Source organism: Bos mutus, chromosome 21, assembly GCF_027580195.1.
Source record: "Bos mutus isolate GX-2022 chromosome 21, NWIPB_WYAK_1.1, whole genome shotgun sequence".
NCBI lineage: Eukaryota > Metazoa > Chordata > Mammalia > Artiodactyla > Bovidae > Bos > Bos mutus.
The window spans coordinates 53,959,226-53,981,562 of record NC_091637.1 but is presented as its reverse complement, the minus strand read 5'-3'; the positions used below and the strand labels follow the sequence as shown (position 1 = coordinate 53,981,562).

The 22,337-nt window shown below is 35.4% G+C and overlaps 1 protein-coding gene across 6 annotated transcripts in view; it reads right to left on the bottom strand.

Moving 5' to 3' along the window:
- The window catches only part of TOGARAM1 (TOG array regulator of axonemal microtubules 1), an 80,689-nt gene that overhangs the window by 15,010 nt on the left and 43,342 nt on the right, over positions 1–22,337 (bottom strand). For 5 of the 6 annotated variants that reach the window (XM_070358789.1, XM_070358792.1, XM_070358790.1 and 2 more), the window contains 7 exons: positions 14,180–14,278; positions 12,660–12,832; positions 12,021–12,174; positions 9,142–9,313; positions 3,007–3,112; positions 2,477–2,712; positions 1,917–2,075 (listed from right to left, as the gene is read on the bottom strand). In XM_070358789.1, the coding sequence (XP_070214890.1) occupies positions 1,917–2,075; positions 2,477–2,712; positions 3,007–3,112; positions 9,142–9,313; positions 12,021–12,174; positions 12,660–12,832; positions 14,180–14,278 (1,099 nt within the window). The remainder of the gene's footprint in view (positions 1–1,916; positions 2,076–2,476; positions 2,713–3,006; positions 3,113–9,141; positions 9,314–12,020; positions 12,175–12,659; positions 12,833–14,179; positions 14,279–22,337) is intronic. The other variant, XM_070358788.1, reaches the window with a different exon arrangement.

The window sequence follows — 22,337 nt, the reverse complement described above, 5'->3', positions numbered from 1 at the left end:
CAAATGTAATGAAATTACAAAAGGGAGGTAATATCAGAGAATAAAAATTAGTTTTCTTGCCCCACAACCAGAATAAGGTTAACACCCAGATAAATAGCTCCTAATTAGTTATAGTTTCAAAGCTGACTCTAACTTTTATCCCAGAATGGTAAGGACTGCAGGTCTACCATAGACTGTAATGATATGTGAATGGCTAAAACAAACAAAGGAGCAAGCAAAAGACAAAAAATGTAAGAAACACTATAACTGGAAAGTTGTCATTATTCTGTAATTTTAAAACTTTAAATAAGAATCTAAGAAATGACAAAATGGATTAGAAGAATTACTATGCCATTAAGGAAAAGTTAAAATGTAAAAAAAACAACTATTGTAAATTTTATTTTGTTTCTAACTAGTCTATTATGATCCAACCCTCCTTAATTGTTTTGAACTTTACTGAGGTATGTACAACTTCTAAAATGGTTACCCCAAAGATATCTTGCTCTAATTCCTACAATTTGTGAATATACGAGATGTAACTTCCAGGATTATGTTATATTTAATGGTACAGCTGATTTTAAGATAAGGAGATGATCTGGGTGGACCTAAGTGAATCACATGAGCCCTTAAATGCACAGAGCTTTCTGTAGCTGGTAGAAGAAAAAGAAGTCAAAGAAATTCCAAGCATGAGAGGGATTCGCCTTGTTGCTGCTGGCTTGAAGATGGAGGTGGGCTGCATGAGAAGGAATTCGGGTGGACGGAAAGGAGCTGAGAAGAGATCCCGGCTGAGAGCCAGCAAGGGAATGGTAACCTCTGTCCAATAATCACAAGAAACTGAATTCAGCCAACAAGCTGAGTTTGCAAGCAGATTCTTCTATACTGCAAGAGCCCTGCACTTGTTACCACCTTGATATCAGCCTTATGAAACGCTAAGCAGAAAACCCAATTGAGCATGCCAGACTTCTAACCTAAAAATGGTAAGCTAAAACAGCCTGTGTTGCCTTAAATCACTATGTTTGTGGTTATTTGTTATGCAGTAATATTAAATGAATATATTTAGTTTCTATAATATTTTTTTGACATGACTTCCACAAGCTTAACTGTAGATACTTAAAGTAATGAACATCTCTGTCTTAAAATGTTAAAGTTTGATGTCCTTCTTTTCTTTTTAGTTTCCACAAAGTCAAGGTCCTACCTTCTTCATTTAATCTGAGTTCACATATAACTGCCAAAATTTTTACATTCTGTATGGGACATTATAAACATCTAGTCAAACCTTACTAATTTTATAGATGAAACAGAGGCTAACAGAGGTTAAGTAACTTGCTAAGGGCTGACAGTGGCTCGAGCTAGGAATTGAACCTAAGCTTCTGATTACATCCAAACTTCTGTTAGCATTACAGCTATAGTACCATCCATTTCTTAATTACTCTGATATCCTTCTCTGACCATTCTTAACCTTCATAAAATTGTTCTTTGAGTACAAGACAGCAATCAAGAATTCATGGAATTTTCTAAGTGCACATATCTCATGCTAATCAGTTTGCTTCCTGTATTCTTCCTGATTTTACCTGACTACTTGGAAATACATCATTTTCCCCTAAATGCATTTACCTTATATTTGCCCACAATGAATTTCTTCTGCCACTTTTCTGCCCACTTATATAGTCTTGTATGGTTTTCATGCAGATCATCCCTGGGACATGGCATCTTACTACCCAGAAGTATGTAGTGTCATTTGTAAATTTGGAGAATTCACTGTGCACTCCCTCAAGGTCATTTATAAATCAGTCAAAAAAGATCATCCCCCAGCACCAATCTGTGGGGGTCCCACTTCTCCATTTAGAAAAATGTTTATTCTTCTTCAACCTTTGTTTCTACATTTAAGCCCTTGTAGTAAATAAGAGACTCAACAAATATTATTAGCAGCTACTCACCTGGTTTCTGGTGAGCTGTCCTGAGCAAATTTAGCAGCAGCGGGTAATATACGGTCAGCCATATCCTTTGCTCCAGATAAAACACGCTCTGGTTCCATAAATTCTACCACATCTGATAAATGCTGGGCAGCACATCTTCTTACTGCAATGTGTAAGTGGCTAGAGGAAACATGGTCAATTACAATAGAGTTGATAAACTATTTTCCAAAGATATACCTTAAAAATTAAATGATTACTCCTAAGCCTCAGCCATCATCGTTGTAGGCTAAAATGACAAATTATTTACATTAGCTATCTCTTCCAAGAAGTTAAAAACAAAAGTTATAATCACTGACATTTATTTAGCTCCAGATCTATGAAGGTTAGGAACACTATTAAAACAACAATATTATTGTCTTCTGTATGCTTAGTACCTAATCTGACTTTTACCATAAAGGAATTATTTAATACATGTTTTCTGACTGAAATAACATTGTAATTTGCACTTTTCCCGTATACCCCAGATTATAAACAACTGCATTTTTAGTTTAAGGACATGTCCAGATTATTTTGAACATTACCTTTGTCCTCCGTTGATAAGAGAAACAACCGCACGTGCGGGAGTTACATTAGTGATCATAGCTCTTAATGCCTTGTCAACATCTTCTCTTATAAATGTATTTGATTCTCCTGACTTCTGCAACAAAACTTTTACGGTATTATCTAGTTCTTGATCCATGCTCTTTTTCAGGTGAGTAAAAAGATCACTTAAACAGACCACAGCAGCACGAGAAACTCCAGAGCGTAAATTTTTTACCTAAAAAAGATTTCCAAAATGTACACTTTGCTGAAATTCTGAAAGAAAATCAGTAATAATGACCTTAAAGCCAAATTTATTGTCAAAGCAACATGCATTAGTATGTATATTATGTCTTTAAAAGAAAAATCAACATTTTATAAATTTTTTTAAATGTTGCAAAGTAAGGCATGAGGTACTTTACATACAAGCCTACTGATTTCATTTAGTACAGTTTTTCAAGGTCAAGTAAATATGGCATGTTTATATTTTGTTATCCAAACACTCCTTAACTCAGCTGAAAAATAAGTTTACCTCTTGAACTACTGCAAAATTTGTTTCATGCAACTTTGTGTTCAGTATTTCAGAATGAAAAGCAGCTAAACATCTAATAAAGTTCAGTCCCTCAATTTTCTTCTCCCTGTGAGAAAAAGAAACAAACAACAAAATCATGTATTAAATGGGGCTCCACTGGAACAGGATCTCAGATTTCTTCTTCTTTTGTGAGTATGGATTATTGCCAATGAGGAGACCCTGTCTATCTTCCCTTATCATGCAGGAAGCTCAAATAAAAGATATGGAAAGTTTTATTTACTCCCATAGTTCTACTCCTGATTCAAAACACCATTCAAAACCACTGCTGACAGTCAGTTAAGCATATGCTTTGTAAATAAAAAGGAACATTTCTCCACTACTAAGCATGTCATATTCTTTTTAGAGAATAGAAAGGAATGGAATGGCAAATGTGAGGGAAGCAATGAAACGAAAATGGAAGGAGATTAAATAACTAGCCATAATTTTGTTGGTGATCCAAGAGCAGAAAAACATTTATGGTTATGTAACTCGTATTTCTTTTTCATTATCTTACCTAATGAGACAGATGAAGGGTAGGTGAATGCTAACAAGAGAGTAGATTTAAGTGGGATAGAGACATTACATTTCAAACTTGATGGTTTCCATTTTAATTATTTGAAAAATGTAAGCTGAGTTTCCTTAATTGGTAATACTGATAGTGGTTACTTTTTTAAGCATTTAAATCCCTTGAATAAGTTATGAGATAACAGGGAGAAAAGACTCAAGATTTCAAGGTGGCAAGAGTAAATCTATTTAGCAGATGCCTGGTTCAAGATTTTCATTTTTTGGATAAGCATAAAGCTGTTACAATTACCATTCAGATGCATAAACAACCAGATTCTAAACATAAATAATAGAAAGTAGAGTCAAGAGTGAGGAAGGCAGAAAAATTAAGAAAGAGTGGCTGAAATTTTTCCAAATTTGATCAAAGCTCTAAATTCTCAGATCCAAGAACAAATCCTAAACGGGATAACCACAAAAAAACACAAAATGGAACATTATTATCAAATTACTAAAAAGACTGTTAAAGGGAATATTCTTAAAAACAGCCATAGGAAAAAAGGGCAAATTACATACAGCAGAACAAAGATAACAACGATAAAAGGCTTTAGGCCAGAAATGTACAAGCCAGAAAACACTGAATACAATTTAAGTGCTAAAGAGAAACCAACAACAACCAAAAAAATCAACTTAAGAAGGAATATACAAAGCTTAAACTATACTTGGAGATTTTAAAAGCCCAGTAACTGATAGAAAAAATAAACAAGAAACCAGTAAGTATACAGGAAATTTAAGACTTTCAACCACTACCAACCAATTTGATCTTCTTAACATTGATAGAACACTACAACCAACACCAGAATGCAGACTGTTTTTTCAAGTTCATGTGAAACATTTATCTGCATCGTTCTGGTATCAGAGTACTGCTGACGGCAAAGAATGAGACAGGAAGCACACCAGCTTCTTCAATGTTCTAGAAGTTTGTGTAAAATTGATTTCTTCCTTAAATGTTTGATATAATTCATTAGTGAAACTACCCAAGCATGAAGTTTTCTTTGTGGGAAAGAAATTCAATTTCCTCAAGAGATATTAGGTAATACAGATTATCTGTATCTTTTTGAGTGAGTTTTGGTAGATTGTGTCTTTCCAAAAATCTGTCCATTTTACTAAGCTGTCAAATTTATGGGCCTAAAGCTATTTATCATATTCCTTTATTATTTATTTTTTCCCTTCATTATTTATTTAATAGCTGTATGATCAGTAGTGATATTCCTTCTCTCTTTCCTGATGTAGTAATTTGTTTCTTCTCTTTTTTTCTTCATCAGTCTGACTAAAAGGTTTACCAATTATATTTATCTTCTCCAAGAGACTGCTTTTATTTTCATTTGTATTCCCAATTGTTTGTTTTCTATTTCATTGATTTCCATTACATTCTTTATTATTTTCTTTCTTTGCTTATTTTGGGCTTCATTTGCATTTCAGTTTCAGGTGAAACCTGAGGTCACTGATATAAAACTTTTCATCTTTTATAATTATAGGGCTATAAATTCTCCTCTAATTTAGCTGTATCCCACAAATTTTGTTTCATTTTTTAATTTCATTAAATTCAAAATGCTAATTTTCCATTCTTAGAGCCATGGATGATTAGTAAGTATGATACTTAGTTTCCAAATATTTAGAGATTTTTCAGGTATTTTTCTAACTTCTAATTTAATTCCACTGTGTTCAGAGAACAAACCTTGCATAATCTGAAACCTTTTAAATTACTTGTTTTATGTTTCAGAACACAGTCTTTCTCAGTAAAGACCCTTCTGGACTTGAAAAGAATGAATTCTGTTGTTTTACCTGAAGTATTCTATAAATGTCACAGGTCAAGTTGAAATTCTTCTATATCCTTACTGATTTTCTTTCTTCTAGTTCTATCAATTAATGAGAGGATTGTTTGAGTTCCAACTATAATTGTGGATTTGTTTATTTCTCTGCAGTTCTACCAGTAGTTGCTTAATATATTCTGAAGCTCCAGTATATGATAAATAAATGTTTAGGACGGCCATGTCTTCTTGCTGAATTAACTCCCTTATCAATATAAAATGGCCCTCTTTATTCGTGATGTGATAGACAGAATTCTAAATGATTCTAATGATAAATGTCTAATGACAGTCTAAATGATAAGACAGAAGTCTAAACCTTGCTTCCTGCCCCTAGTATACATGACCTGAATAATATCCTCCCCTTAAGGGTGAATATGATGGGCTATTACTTCCCTTGATCATGTTACATTATATGGCAAAAGGGATTTTGCAAGTCTCCCTACAGTTCACCAATCCTCTGTTCATGTCTTTCCTCTAGCTTCTCTAACATAATGGATTAGAATTATAACTATAGTTAAAATAATTTCTTTGTCTAGTAATTCTATAATCTATAGCAACAGTTAGTAACAGACTGGTTCCAAATCGGGAAAGGAGGTCAAGGCTGTTTGTTGTCACCCTGCTTATTTAACTTATATGCAGAGTACATCATGTGAAATGCTGGGCTGGATGAAGCACAAGCTGGAATCAAGATTGCCAGGAGAAGTATCAATAACCTCAGATATGCAGATGATACCACATTAATGGCAGAAAGTGAAGAAGAACTAAAGAGCCTCTTGATAAAAGTGAATGAGGAGAGTGAAAAAGTTGGCTTAAAACTCAACATTCAGGAAACTAAGATCATGGCATCCAGTTCCATCACTTCATAGCAAATAGATGGGGAGACAATGGAAACAGTGACAGAATTTATTTTTGGGGGCTCCAAAATCACTGCAGATGGTGACTGCAGCCATGAAATTAAAAGATGCTTGCTCCCTGGAAGAAAAGTTATGACCAACCTAGACAGCTTATTAAAAAGCAGAGACATTACTGTACCAACAAAGATGCATCTAGTGAAAGCTATGGTTTTTCCAGTAGTCTTGTACGGATGTGAGAGTTGGACTATAAAGAAAGGTAAGAGCCAAAGAATTGATGCATTTGAATTGTGTTGTTGGAGAAGACTCTTGAGAGTCCCTTGGACTGCAAGGAGATCAAACCAGTCCTTCCTAAAGGAAATCAGTCCTGAATATTCATTGGAAGAACTGATGCTGAAACTCCAATACTCTGGAGAGTATTGGACCAAAGAACCGACTCATTGGAAAAGATCCTGATGCTGGGAAAGACTGAAGGCGGGAGAAGGGGATGACAGAGGATGAGATGGTTGGATGCCATCACCAACGTGATAGACATGAGTTTGAGTAAGCTCCACGAGTTGGTGATGAACAGGGAAGCCTGGTGTGCTGCAGTCCACGGGGTTGCAAAGAGTCAGATACTACTGAGTGACTGAACTGACCTGATACCATTTTTGGATTAGTTTCCATTGTTTTCTTTGTCTCCCCTCTCATTATGGGTTGTATTTTCCTGTCTCTTTGCATGCCTGGTAATTTGTTACCAGATGCCAGGCACTGTGAATTTTTATCTTAGATATTTTTATATTCCTATAAATATCCTTAGCTTTGTTATGAGATATAGTTATTTGGAAAGTCTGATCCTCTCAGGTCTTGCTTCTATGTTCTGTTTGGTGGAACAAAGTCAGTCTTTAGCCTAGGGTTTACGCATTACATAGATGAAGCAAAACTCTTTGGACTATTGTACAATGCCATGTAACTTGTAAGGTTTTCCACTCTGCTGGTGGGGAGAGAAAAGTATTCTTGGCCTTGTATATGCTCCAGGGATTGTTCTTTCTAACTTTTATAAGTGTTTCTTGTTCTGGCTTGACCAATACTCAGCTAAACATTCGAGAGTAATTCTCTGAAGGATCCTAGAGTTCTTTAAGAAGCTATATCCTCCTCTGGCATTCTGGCTACAAGCTCTAGCTATCTTGGCCTCCCCAAACTCCCAGTTTCATCTCCATTTCTGCTGATATGTACATGGCTTTCCCCTCCCTAAGCTATGATTTGAAAACTCTGCAGGAAGATAGCAAGGGCAGTTATAGGGATCAACTTCTTTGTTTCTTAGGGATCACTGTCTTTCACTGCCTGGTGAACAATATTCTCAAAACCACTGCTTCATGTATTTTGTATGATTTCTTTAGTTCTTTCTAATGTGAAGGCAAATCTAATACCTGTTAATCCATCTTGGCAAGAAGTGGAAGTTTAATAGTTCTACTTTAGACATATTAAATTTAAAATGTCTACTGTAATCCAAGTGGAAGTGTCAAGTAGAAGCTTACAGCTTATAAGCTTAGAGCTCAAGAAGATACCAGGAATTCAGATATGCATTTATGAGAAATCAGAGTGTGGGTGGAATTTAAAGCTATGAAGCTGAATGAGATCATTTAAGAAAGGGATTGGCAAACTATGACTCACTGACCAAATCTGGCCCCATCAGAGTTTTCTTCTATAAGTCAAATTTTTATAAGTAAAGTTCATTTAAGCACAGCCATCCCCATTTGTTTTCATAATGTCCAAGGCTGATTTTTATTATGACAGCAACGTTGAGTAGCTGCAACAGAGACATGTGGCCTGCAAAGTCTAAAATATTTTACTGTCTGGCTCTTTATAGGAAAAGATTGCCAGCCTGGATCCTTGAAATGAATGTAAATAGAGAATGTCAGTGGATTAAATTCTGGAGCACTCCTCAATACTGAAATCAAACAGAACACCAATAAGCACTAAGTACTGAAGCAGGAAAAGAACCAAGATAAGCTCACACATAGTATCAAAGACCCAATGCAGTCAAAAGAAAAATTAATTAATTAAAAAAAAGGGGGGGAGTGTCAACTGTATTACAAATGATGCTGAGAGGCTAAGTATGATGACAGTAAGTGACTAGTGTAGATTTAGCAAATGGTTATTTTTGCAGTTTTAGTGAAGCTAAGTGACGGTCGAGGAGGGGAGGGTTGAAAGTCAATTAAAGAAGGCTGAGAAGAGAACAAGAGGTGAAAAAGTAGACAAATGAACTTGCATTTTTAAGGTCTTTTGCTAACAAGTGAGGAGAAAAGAAATGTGAAAATGTGAAGAAGGTGTGCAGTTTAGGAAGGATTTTTAAAAAGAAGAAATATCATGGCACATTTTTATGCTGATGAATATGATCGAGGACAAAAAGCAAAACTGATGATGAGGCGCACACAGAGGATGAAGACAGACTGAAGGAACACAGGAGGAAATGGGACAGAGCAGCCAGTACATGCTCCAGCTGAAGCAAGTGGATGCCACTGTCTTTCTGTTTGCCTTGATTTACTGGCGGGGCTGGCTGGGTAGCTATGCAGCCGTGGCAGAAACAGAGTAAGTATTCTCAAGACTTCTGTAGAATATATTTCACAGAGAAACACTTGGAGAAACGATGAGATTTGTACTTAATACCGAAAGCTTAACAAAGCTAAACTATATCCTTATAATACATGTCATAAGTGTTAATATAGCACTCTATGAGGCCCAGAGTTCAGCTATTAATTATAAGTTGGGAAAAACCCAGACTGCCTAAGAAAGAACGTAAGTAATCATTTCTACGACTATTATAATAGGAAATGTGTCAATTTATAAAAAATAATTTCAGCAAACTTTTGGGACAGGGATGGTTAACTCACCAATCCTCATCAGCTAAAAGCCTCAGAGCTTCTGTCAGTGCTACTTCGGGTTTGGAAAATGGCCGTAGTTCTGATGAATCCATTATTTCTGGACTATGAGTGACAGAGGGCATCCTTTCTTTATACTGTGGAATGGCTCCAGGAGATGCTTCATCTAAAACAAAGAAACATACTAAATAAAGTGTAAACTCACTCTGATACAAAGGGGTACAAATAGTACTCTGACCATGGAGTCTATAAATATTTCTTATAGAAACTTATATTAGATTGTTGTTGTTGTCATTTAGTCGCTAAGTTGTGTCTGACTCTTTTGAGATCTCATGGACTATAACCCGCCAGGCTCCTCTGTTCCATGGGGTCTTCCAGGCAAGAACACTAGAGTGGGTTGACATTTCCTTCTACCGGGGATATCTTCCTGACCCAGGGATCGAACCCTGCATTGCAGGTGGATTCTTTACTGCTGAGCCAGTGGGGAAGCCCCAACTATTAGTTCAGTCTCCAACAAAACTGTAATACCTGATATCAAAATTATTTAAAAACTTATTTTTTATAAATAAAACTATTAAATTACATTACTATAAATGTTTAAGTGGTTTTGCAGTCATGAGTCATACAACAAAGTTTGGCCTTAAGAGCTATCAATAAAAGTTGATAAGAAGAATATGATCCCATTTTGTAAAAAAAAAAAGTGGATGCATACCTAATTTACCATATAACTGATAACAGAAATAAAGCTTCATAACAACTGTGTATAAATTACAAGTTTTGCTATTGGTATAGCATTAAGGTATACTAAAAATCCTAAGATCATATGTAGTAGCATGATCAATGGTTCTTCCACAATCAAACATTTACCACCCATTTTCCAGATATAAGGCATTGTGCTAGATACTGAGGAAGTAAGTGCCCAGGGCAATGCCTACCACAAAGGCACTGAGCACTGTAAGACACATGTAGTGAGGGTGTCAGAAAGAAAAAAAATCAAAAAGATAAAATAGGATGTGTAATGGCTTTTGTAAGTGGGTAGAGATTAGTTATTTTTTCATGTTAAGAGTTTTTTTTGGCTACACTACATGGCATATGGGATCTTAGTTCTCCGACCAGGGATTGAACCTGCATACCCATCATTGGAAGCACTGATTCTTAACCACTGGACCACCAGGGAAGTCCCTAAAGAGATATTTAAATACTTCATATTCAGGTCAGATCAGATCAGTCGCTCAGTCATGTCCGACTCTTTGCGACCCCATGAATCGCAGCACTCCAGGCCTCCCTGTCCGTCACCAACTCCCGGAGTTCACTCAGACTCACGTCCATCGAGTCAGTGATGCCATCCAGCCATCTCATCCTCTGTCGTCCCCTTCTCCTCCTGCCCCCAATCCCTCCCAGCATCAGAGTCTTGTTGTGACAAATGCTTTACAAACTTTACATTTAATTCTCTCAATAAAGGTGTGATATGTATTCTCATTATCTCCAATTTGCAGCCAAAAATATAACTGAGTTTTACAGAGGCTAAGAAATGTATTCAAGGTCTCAATGCTAATAATGAGTGGCAAAGGTAGGATTTTCATCTAGGCCTACAATTGCTCTTGATTTTATATAAAGAGGTCTAAGAAAGAATTTGTGCTTTCCAAACTTTATCACACACCAGATAAGAAGATGCATCCCAAAAGATGAATATATTATTTTGGATTACTGTAGTGATAAATGAGTACCAATTTTTGTTTGAGTAAATCATATCTGAAGAAAATTACATGACAATTAATGAATATAATAAGTAGACCTCAATAATTTTTTTGATAGTTCAGATGCACCCTCATTAGATTTCATAAATAAGATTTGTATGTATTAAAAAAAAAAAAAAACCTTTGGAATTTTATAACCCAGGAAGAACAGCAAATTCAAAACAGCATCACTAACTATCATTTATTGAACTCCTGCCTGCATTGTGCTAAATGCTTCATTTATATCATCTCACTTGATTCATTTGACAACCCTATGTGATGGTTATTATTATTATCCTGTATTACAGGTGAAAAAACTGTTGCTAAAGTTTTAAGGACTCCCTCTCTATACCTATTTTACTTTCATTCTCAAGTGAGAATAATTCATTAGGAAGGGATGCGTATATAATACCAAATTATCAACCTCGGCATTATATGACAATTTCTATTGTTTTTACCTGGAAAAAAAGAGAAACAAAACAAAACAAATATTACTCTGGAAACAGAGGTGTACAGAACATCAATCTAAAGCAGTGTTGGCCAGGCTAGGGGCTTTGTTTTCTTAAACTTCCTTTCTTGCAGACTGATACTTTTATAAAATACAATAAAAGTATTATGACAACAGTCTCTAAAAGGTTGTTCTCACTTTCTGTATTTATCTTGTAAGCATACTCTTCTGTTCAAATAATATAAGGGTAACTTCAGGGAAGCACTCTCCTTATACTTCTTAGAAATAAAACCTGTAAAGCCTACATTATAGGTGAAAAATCACAAAATTAGTTGATGTCTCTAGAATGAATATGCAACAATTTGTGGTTTGTTACTATTTATATTATTTGTTACATTTATACTTCCATTCCTACTTTGAACTATTGGCTTAGATAAGAAGTTTTGTGGATTTTTCTCCCCCTAGATTTTATGACAGTAATAGTGAAATTATTTGAGAATGCTGAAAATTCAAATTTCAAATAATTATATATTATATATAACTATTATATATAGTTAATTATATTTTACTGAGTCATTCAAATTTCAGTATGATAGTTCAACATATTCCACTATTAGTCATGTATCACCCTCAGTTAAACCTCAGTACAGTAGTTTTTGAGTATTATGAGTTAAATAAAATCACACCAAATGTTAAATTCCACTTACTTTGAGGTGCCATTTTTTCATTTCCTGTATATTTCATTCGTTCCCAGGGATTCTGTTCCTTCCTTTCAGAATCTTTAATGTCAAAAAGTTCTTTTTCCTCTTTTCTCTTTTGTCTCATCTTGTCATAAGTAGATTTTGAAATAGAAACTTTAATCTGCATGAAAAAGTTGAAATATCTCTAATTATTTAGAAAGTCTGACACTTAACTATCTTCATCTTAGGCAACTGTAAGCTATACAAAATGAATTATACATTTCTTAGTCCTTATTTCAGTAATTCTAAAATTGAATAGAATTACATAGTACCAACTGCGAACTAAATTTGTGCCTAAAGATACTAGTTTGTTACTCCTTGACGATATCCTGGAAAATTGTCAAATATATACATGCACACATATATATGTATATAAAGTACATGTAGAATATAAAGTACATTAGATACTTTACACCAGAATAACAATATATTTGGTGGAAAAGGAGAATAATCTATCATTTACATGATTAAGGTTCAAGAATTTCAATATCATTGAGATTTAAAAAATTATAATCAAAGCACTTTTATCACCCCAAATCTGATATACACAAAATAATGATGTATCATAAGCTTGAATTTATCCTAATAATTAAGAAATAACCTTACATCTTTTTCATTCTCAGAATCAATATATGATGGAATACTCTGCTGAACTGCTCTTCCATAAATGCCTGATGGTGGTTCAGTATTTTTAACTGAAAACGAAACCCCATTTTCCACAGAAGTTATCACTGATTGACTGCAGGTTGCTGGTGCTGGAATTGGATTTCCAAATACCCCTGAAAGCAACCAACCATCAAACACTGTCATTATTTATGTGATGTTATTCTGGACAACAAAATTTTAAGACAAGGTTTTAAAAGAAGTAAACAATATAATTAATAAGAAAAACATGTTAAATAATCACGAAATACAAAAACACCTATCAAATGATAATATAATAACAAGAAATTTCATGATGTCAAATGAGAACTGCATATTTGCATATTGTAAGTTCTGAGTTCACATGAATGAAAGGTTAGGTAAGCGAGTGTTTAAAATGGTTTCAAAGAGCAAGGATTTGAGCTGGGACTGGAAGACATAGAATAATTTGAGTAGACAAGTGAGGAAGGCAGGGAGAACATCCTATGAGATAAAGATGTTCATAAGCAGAGCTGAACAAGTAGAAAGCATGTTTGTGGAGTGATGTTTGGGCACAAGGCAAATAGAGAAAATAAGCTTATAAGGGGAGGTTGAAGTCAATCTGAGGAGGATCTAAAATTAACCTAATGATATCAGCAAAGAAGTCAGGAAAGCTTTCTAAGCATTTCATTCTATTTACCAAAAATAAGATGTACACCCTCAACATCTATCATCATATTCTAGTTTTGCAATTAAAAAAGAATCTAGTTGGGCTGTGTTAATGGACTAGATGGAGAAATCTTTTTACAATGTAAATAGGTATTTAATCATCACATTGTATACTTTAAATGTCTTACAATTTTATTCGTCAATTATAACTCAATCAAGTTGGGGGAAAAATGATAATTTTAAAGGATATTTGCAAACAAGTTGTTCAAAGGTTTCTCAACATACCTGAAATATATAACAGATACTAATTAAGATTTGTCTAGTCTTTGCATGAGATGTTATAGAATTATATTAATTTATATTGATTACTAAGTCAATCAAAAAGGACTACAATTTGAATTTGAACTGCAATAAAATTGTTTAAGCTATCCTAGAAGTGGAGAAGGAAATGGCAACCCACTCCAGTATTCTTGCCTGGAGAATCCCAGGGACGGGGGAGCCTGGTGGGCTGCCGTCTGTGGAGTTGCACAGAGTCGGACACTACTGAAGCGACTTAGCAGCAGTAGCAGCAGCAGAAGTATCTTATAAAGTGCCTAAACTGTACCTGTCACATAATACATCTCTCTGAAAATTACTGACATAAATTTACCATTGTTTCATTAGAGGATAGAAATGTGGTGCTAAGTATTCACTTTTAATTCTTTCAATTTAACAATTTTTTCAAAAAGAAAGTTCTATTCAACACCTGAAGCACACTCTTCTCTATTCTTTATTGATATGCTTTGCTTATACATGAAGAAAACATACAATTAAAAAGCTAAATAATTTTAAAATACCTTTTCCAACAACTACTACTGAGTCTTCTGATAAGGTATTTGTAGACATGAAGTCAAAACTGGAAACTTGGTGGAAATTTGATGATGACCCTGTAGATGCTAAAGAAACAAACAAACAAAAAAGCATTAAAAAATACATACTTATGTAGTATTTCAGGATATCATGACATGGTTTTTTAAAACTGAAAATTAATTTCATACAAAGAATTTACAATTTATATATTTACACATTAATTCAATAAATACTTAGAATACTTGGTTTGTTCAGTGTATATTCTTGTGTCCTTTGTCATAGATTAATTGACTGCAGGTTTGTGGGTTTATTTTTGAGCTCTGTGTTCTGTTCCATTGATCTATATATCTGCTTTTGTGCCAATACCAAGCTGTTTGATTACTGTAACTTTGCAGTATTGTTTGAAGTCTGAAAGGAATACGCCTCCAGCTTTTTTCTTTTTCCTCAGTATTGCTTTGGCAATTCTGGGTGTTTGTGGTTCCATATACATGTTATTATTATTTGTTCTAGTTCTGTGAAATTTATCATGGTTATATTGATAGGGATCACATTAAATCTGTATAGTTTGTTTTGGGCAGTATAACAATATTAAATCTTGAAATCAAAGAGCAAACGATATCTTTCCATTTCTTAAAATCATCTTCAATTTCCTTTATCAATGTTTTATTGTCTTCAGTGTATAGGTCTTTCACTCTTGTGGTTAAGTTTAGTCCTAGATATTTTATTTAATATTTGGATGTGATTTTTTTTTTTTACTTTCTGGTATTTGGTTTTAAGTATAAAGAAATGAAGAAGGATACTCTTGTATCCTGCTACCTTGCTGAATTCACTTATTAGTTCTAATAGTTTTTGTGTGGAGTTTTTAAGGATCTGTATATAGAGTATCTGGAGAAGGCAATGGCAACCCACTCAAGTACTCTTGCCTGGAAAATCCCATGGACGGAGGAGTCTGGTAGGCTGCCATCTATGGGGTCACACAGAGTCAGACACAACTGAAGCGATTTAGCAGCAGCAGCAGCATATAGAGTATCATATTATCTACAAATAGTGACAGCTTTACATCCTCCCTTCTGATTTGGATATCTTTTATTACTTTTTCTTGTCTGACTGCTGTGGCTAGAGCTTCCAAAGCTACACTGAGTAGAAGTGGTGAGAGCAGGCATCCTTGCCTTGTTCCTGAATTTAGCAGGAAGGCATTCAGCATTTCACCACTGAGTATTATGTTGGCTGTGGGTTTGTTGTAAATTGCTTTTGAGATTCATTCCCTCTGTACCTATTACAGGGCTTCCCTGGTGGCCCAGACAGTAAAAAAAGAACCCAGGAGACCTGGGTTCAATCCCTGGATAGGGAAGATCTTCTGGAGAGGGGAATGGCTACCCACTCCACTATTCTTGCCTGGAGAATCCCATGGACAGAGAAGCCTGGCAGGCTGCAGTACATGGTGTTGCAGAGTTGGACACGGCTGAGTGACTAACACTTACTTACCTATACCCACTTTGGTGAGAAGTCTCTTTTTTTAAATAATGGATGTTGAATTTTATCAAATGCTTTTTCTGCATCTATTGAAATGATAATTTCTGTCTCTTCTTTTGATGATGTGGTATGTATCACATTGATTTGATTAGGTATAATAAACTGTCCTTGAGACCCTAGAGTGAATCCAACTCGATCATGTTTTTTGATCCTTTTTATGTACTGTATTGGATTCAGTTTGCTAATATTTTATTGAGGATTTTTACATCTATATTTATCAAACATATCGACACATAATTTTCTTTCTTCTTTTTTTTGGTAATTATCCTTGGTTTTGATATCAGGATGATGGTGGCTTTTAGAATGAATTTGGGAGTGTTCCCTTCTCTTCAGTCTTTTGGAATAATTTGAGCATAGGTGTGCAGTCTTTGTATGTTTGGTGGAGTTCCTCAGTGAGACCATCTGGTCCTAGACTTTTGTTTGTAGGGAGTTTTTCAAAATAGATGTTCGATTTCACTTTTAGTAATTGGTTTGTTCAAATATCTGTTTCTTCTTGATTCAATTTTGGCAGACTGCATATTTCTAAAAACTTGTCTAATTTGTTGGCATATAAATCTTTATAGTATGAGTTTTTGTATTTCTGTGGAATCAGTTGTTATTTGTCTTTACTTTCTTATGTTGTTTTTTGGGTCCTATCTCTTTTCTTCTTGAACTTGGCTAGAGGTTACTAAATTTTATTTTTTTTTAAAAAAGGGGGGCTCTTGATTTTATTGATCTCCGCAGTTTTTTATCTCATTTATTTATTCTCTGACATATATTTATTTCCTTCCTTCTGCTGAGTTTGGGTCTCATTTGTCCTTCTTCTAGGTCTTTTAGGTGGGAGGTTTTTTGAGATTTTTCTTCTTTCTTAAGGCCTGTGTCACTATAAACTTCCCTCTTAGAAAAGTTTTTGCTGCATCCCATAGATTCTCATTGTCATTTGTCTTGAGGTGTTTTCTGATTTCCTCTTTGATTTCAATGATGACCCACTGTTTTTTAGTAATATGTGGTTTAGTATCCAAGTGGTTTTTTTTCTTCTTCTTATTTTCTTTCTGTGGCTGATTTCTAGCTTCATACTGTTGTGCTCAGAAAAGATACTAGAAATAATTTCTATCCTCTTAACTTTGTTAAGGTTTGTTTTGTGACCTAGTATGTGGTCTACTGCAGAGAACATTCCACGGGCACTTGAAAAAAAAATGTGATTCTGGGGTTTTTGGATGTAGTGCCCTATAGATATTAATTAAATCCACCTGATCTATTGTATCATTTATGATCTCTGTTTCTTTATTGATTTTCTGTCTGGAAGATCTGTCCATTGGTTTCAGTGGGGTTTAAAGTTGCCTACTATTATTGTAATCCTCTCAATTTCTCCCTTCATGTTTTTAGTATTCATTTTATATATTTAGGTGCTCCTATACTGGATGCACATGTTAATAAATGTAATATCCTCTTCCCATATTTATCCCTTTGTCATGATAAAATGTTCTCTTTATGGACTTTGTTTTTAAGTCAATTTGTCTGATATAATTATCACTACTCCCATTTTCTTGCTACTTCCATTTGCATGATATATCTTTTTCCATCCCCTCACTTTCAATCTCTGTGTGTCCTTTATCCTAAGATGATTCTCTTGTAGGTAGCCTATTATAGGTTCTTGTGGGTTTTTTTTTTTTTTTTAATCCAATCTGCCACTCTGTTTTTTGATTAGAGCATTTAGTCCACAGACATTTAAAGTAATATTAGTAGGTATGTCAGTTCAGTTCAGTTCAGTTGCTCAGTTGTGTCCGACTCTTTGCGACCACATGAATCGCAGCACGCCAGGCCTCCCTGTCCATCACCAACTCCTGGAGTTCACTCAGACTCACGTCCATCGAGTCAGTGATGCCATCCAGCCATCTCATCCTCTGTCATCCCCTTCTCCTCCTGCCCCCAATCCCTCCCAGCATCAGAGTCTTTTCCAATGAGTCAACTCTTCGCATGAGGTGGCCAAAGTACTGGAGTTTCAGCTTTAGCATCATTCCTTCCAAAGAAATCCCAGGGCTGATCTCCTTCAGAATGGACTGGTTGGATCTCCTTGCAGTACAAGGGACTCTCAAGAGTCTTCTCCAACACCACAGTTCAAAAGCATCAATTCTTCAGCACTCAGCCTTCTTCACAGTCTAACTCTCACATCCATACATGACCACAGGAAAAACCATAGCCTTGACTAGATGAACCTTTGTTGGCAAAGTAATGTCTCTGCTTTTGAATATGCTATCTAGGTTGGTCATAACTTTCCTTCCAAGGAGTAAGCGAATGTACACACTGCCATTTGAAAACTTGCCTCCCAGATGATTTTGCATTTTTTCTTTTTGTATTTCCTTTTAGAGTTTGATGATTTTCTTCTATATTATGCTAGAGTTCCTTTCTTTTTTGGTTTTGTGAGTCTACTGTATATTTTAGATTTGTGTGACAATTTTGCTGGGTAGAGTATCCTATGTTGCAGGTTTTTCTCCCTTTCAGGACTTTGAATATACAATGCCATCCCCTTGTGGCCTGCAAAATTTATGCAAAAAATCAGGTGATAGCCTTATGGGGGTTCCCCTGTAACTGACTCTTTGACTCTTTTCCTCTTGCTGTCTTTAGAATCTTTTCTTTTTCTATGTTAATTATGATATGCCTTTGTGTGGGTGTTTAGATTCATTTTGTTTAGGACCCTCTGTACTTCCTGTACCTGGGTATCTGTTTCCTTCTCTATGTTTGAGAAGTTTTCAGTCTCTTCAGCAAGTGATGTTGGGAAAGCTGGACAGTTACACGTAAATCAATGAAATTAGAATACTACTTCACACCATACACAAAAATAAACCTTGTAAGACCTAAATATCAAGGCACCATGAAACTCCTAGAAGAAAACATAGACAAAAAATTCTCAGACATAAATTGTATCAATGTCTTCTTAGATCATTCTCCAAAGGCAAAAGGAACAGAAGCAAAGATAAACAAATTAGACCTACCCAAACTTACAAGCTTTGGCAGAGTGAAGGAAACTGCTGTATAAACAAAACAAAAAGACCACCTATGGACTTGGAAAAAATATTTGTCAATGATGTGACTGAGAAGGGCTTACTTTATAAAATATGCAAAATAGCACATACAACTCAATAACCAAAAAACTGAACAACCCAATCAAAAGTGAGCAGAAGACCTAAATAGACATTTCTTCAAAGAAGACATACAGATGGCCGACAGGCATGTGAAAAGAATAAACTAGGAGTACAGGATTAACATATACACACTACTATACATAAAATAGATAAGCAACAAGGATTTACACAGGGAACTATATTCAATATCTTGTATTAATAATAACCTATAAGGAAAATTAACCTGAACTGCTGCTGCTAAGTCACTTCAGTAGTGTCCGACTCTGTGCAACCCCATAGACAGCAGCCCACCAGGCTCCCCCATCCCTGCGATTCTCCAGGCAAGAACACTGGAGTGGGTTCCCATTTCCTTCTCCAAGCATGAAAGTGAAAAGTTAAGTGAAGTCACTCAGTCGTGTCTGACTCTTCGCAACCCCATGGACTGCAGCCCACCAGGCTCCCTCGTCCACGGGATTTTCCAGGCAAGAGTACTGGAGTGGGGAGCCATTGCCTTCTCCGAACTACATCTCTCTATACATACATACATGAAACTGAATCACTTTGCTATATATTTGAAACTAATACAATATTGTAAATCAACTATACCACAATTTTAAAAAAATGAAATCTAGTTCAGACTAGGCACTGGACAGAAAAGAAAACTTTCTTTACTTAAGGAGTTCATACATATCAGAATTAAGAGCTTTGAAGACGTTAGAAAATAATCATAGCACAATAATCAAACAAAAAGAGGATAACCTTGAAGGAAAGCTTCTCACCCCTGGGAACAGATCAAGTCAATCTCACAGCAATCTGTACTTTCCTAGATTAACTTCTACCTCAGTTTATGATAATTTATTTAATTATCCTTTCTCCTACTAGACTGTAAGCTCTATGGGGATAGGACTCATGTCTAGCTTTGATTATCATTCTTTTCCAGAGACCATTTGTACAGTGCTTGGCACACAGCAGGTGCTCAATAAATATGTTAAATTACAAGACAAAAAAATGAAAGCAAAATACAATTAATTTAGGGTCAATTGACAGAAACATCTGGTAGCCCCAGAAAGTGTTCAGTGACACAGAAACAAATCTCAGTAAACGGAACAATTTGCTCCACAACAGTTAACAAACATAAAATCTATACATTAACTATTAAGAGGTGATTGATAATTAAACAAATCTCATGGGAGGAAATACATAAAGACTAGACCTAGGTAGTTTAATTTCATTTATAAGAAACACCGACATAACACCATTTTTTTTTCCACTGCATCACTCGCATGTAAGATCTTAGTAAGATCTTAGTTTCCCGACCAGGGATCAATCAAACCTCTGCCCCCTGCATTGGAAGCATGGAGTTTTAATCACTGGACCACCAGGGAAGTCTGACATAGCATCATTTTTAATATTACTTTCACTTTTTACCCTATATTTTATTTAAAGCAAAGAATTATTGAAAGAAATATTGCTCAAATCTCAATTCTAAAATAAAGATGCTTAAAAGATTCTTTGCATATGAACTATCCTTTTTTGTTGTTGTTATTTCTGCCCCATTTATTCAAATAGAGAAAGAGAAAATATTGTTATAGAATCTAGTTTGTTAGCAACAAACATCCATCTTAATCACTTTCTTAAATCGTTAATTGAAGTTCAAGGTTATTATGCTAGAAAATGGTCACATTCAAAAGGACAATCAGCAGAGGAGAGAAAGAAGAGGAGGTTTGGAGAGCTAGTTCTAAAAAAGTCTGAGGTTTCTTTCTTGCAAAAGAAATCCATTCACATCTGTCACTCATCACCAATATTTCTCCTGAGAGTCTTTTTATTCCTTTTAACATTGCACTCAATATTTACTTTAACCTGATTATTTGAGGATGCAGGTTTTACATGATTATTAGTTTTGGCTGGCTCATCATCACTCCATTCATTTGATATGTGGCTTCCCAGGTGGCTCAGTGGTAAAGGCCAGTGCAGGAGACACAAGAGATGCAGGTTCAATCCCTGGGTCAGGAAGATCCTCTAAAGTAGGAAAGGGCAAACCCCCCTGACAGAGGAGCCTGGTAGATTACAGTCCATGGGGTCACAAAGAGTCAGACATCACTGAGTGCACACATACACATGCACCATTATATACAAAGCATAATACAGATATAAAGATGCCTATATCTTATCTTATACTACTCCAGACCAGAAGCATGTGGAAAGCTTTATAAAGAAATGGATTTTAGCCAGTTTCAAAAAGCAGATATGGACTTCCCTAGTGATACAGTAGGTAAGAATTCACCTGCCAATGTAAGGGACATGGGTTCGATCCCTGGTTGGGAAGATTTCACATGCCATGGAGCAACTAAGCCACATCTAAGCAACTAAGTACCACAACTATTAAGCCCAAGTTCTAGGGCCTGCGAGCCGCAATTACTAAGCCAAACAGTAGCAACTACTAAGCCTGAACACAACAACTCCTGAAGTCCATGCACTGAGAGCCTGTGCTCTGAAACGAGAAGCCACCACTATGAGAAGTCTGCGTACTGCTAGGAGGAGAAGCACAACTAAAGAAAGCCTGTGCACAGCAATGAAGACACAGTGCAACCACAAATAAATAAATAATGCCAGAGGACAGGGCATGAATAGAGGTATAGTAAGAGGTAACGCTTCCCTGGTGGCTCAGATGGTAAGGCGTCTGCCTACAATGCGGGAGACCTGGGTTCTGTCCCTGGTTTAGAAAGATCTCCTGGAGAAGGAAATGGAAACACACTACAGTATTCTTGCCTGGAAAATCCCATGGACAGAAGAGCCTGGTAGGCTACAGTCCATGGGGTCCAAAGAGTTGGACATGACTGAGTGAGTTCACTTTCACTTTCAAGAGGTAACGCAAGAAAGGTAATAAGCTGAGGCAAAATTATTAAGTGTATGAAAAAATGATGCTACAGAGTTGGAAATTTATTCTGTGAAAACCACTAAAGGTTTTGAGCAAGGAAGAGATGATTAGAAAGATAATTCTGGAAGAGTATGTACACTGAATTGAAAAGAAATGAAAATAAGAGACAAAATGTCTTATCAGAAGGCTACTGTAATTACCAGGGAAGAAGTTACCCAGGTTAAACTGAAAAGAACTGGTAGGATTGGTCACTGCCTGAAGGGTAAAGAGAAGTAGAAAAGATGACTCTAAAGTTTTAAGTCTCCATAACTGGGAAAATGATAATGCCACTAATAAAAACAGATTAAAAAAAAGGAAGAGGAATAAGTCTAGAAAGGAAGATAAGTTTGGTTTTGAATATGTTTATTCTTGTTGACCAGATAGATCTAGTAGATGTTTGGTTTAGAGTTGGAAGTGTAAGTTTGATGGAATTTTCTGTAGTAGAATTAACTGTTGATCAAAGATATCAATATTTTTATGATCCAAAAGAAAAAAAAAAGCCATTGGCAGTAAAAAAATATATTCAGCAATTATTTGAAAACAATGAAATTATATTTCCTTTAGGAAGAAAAATATTTTTGTATTTGGTTTTTT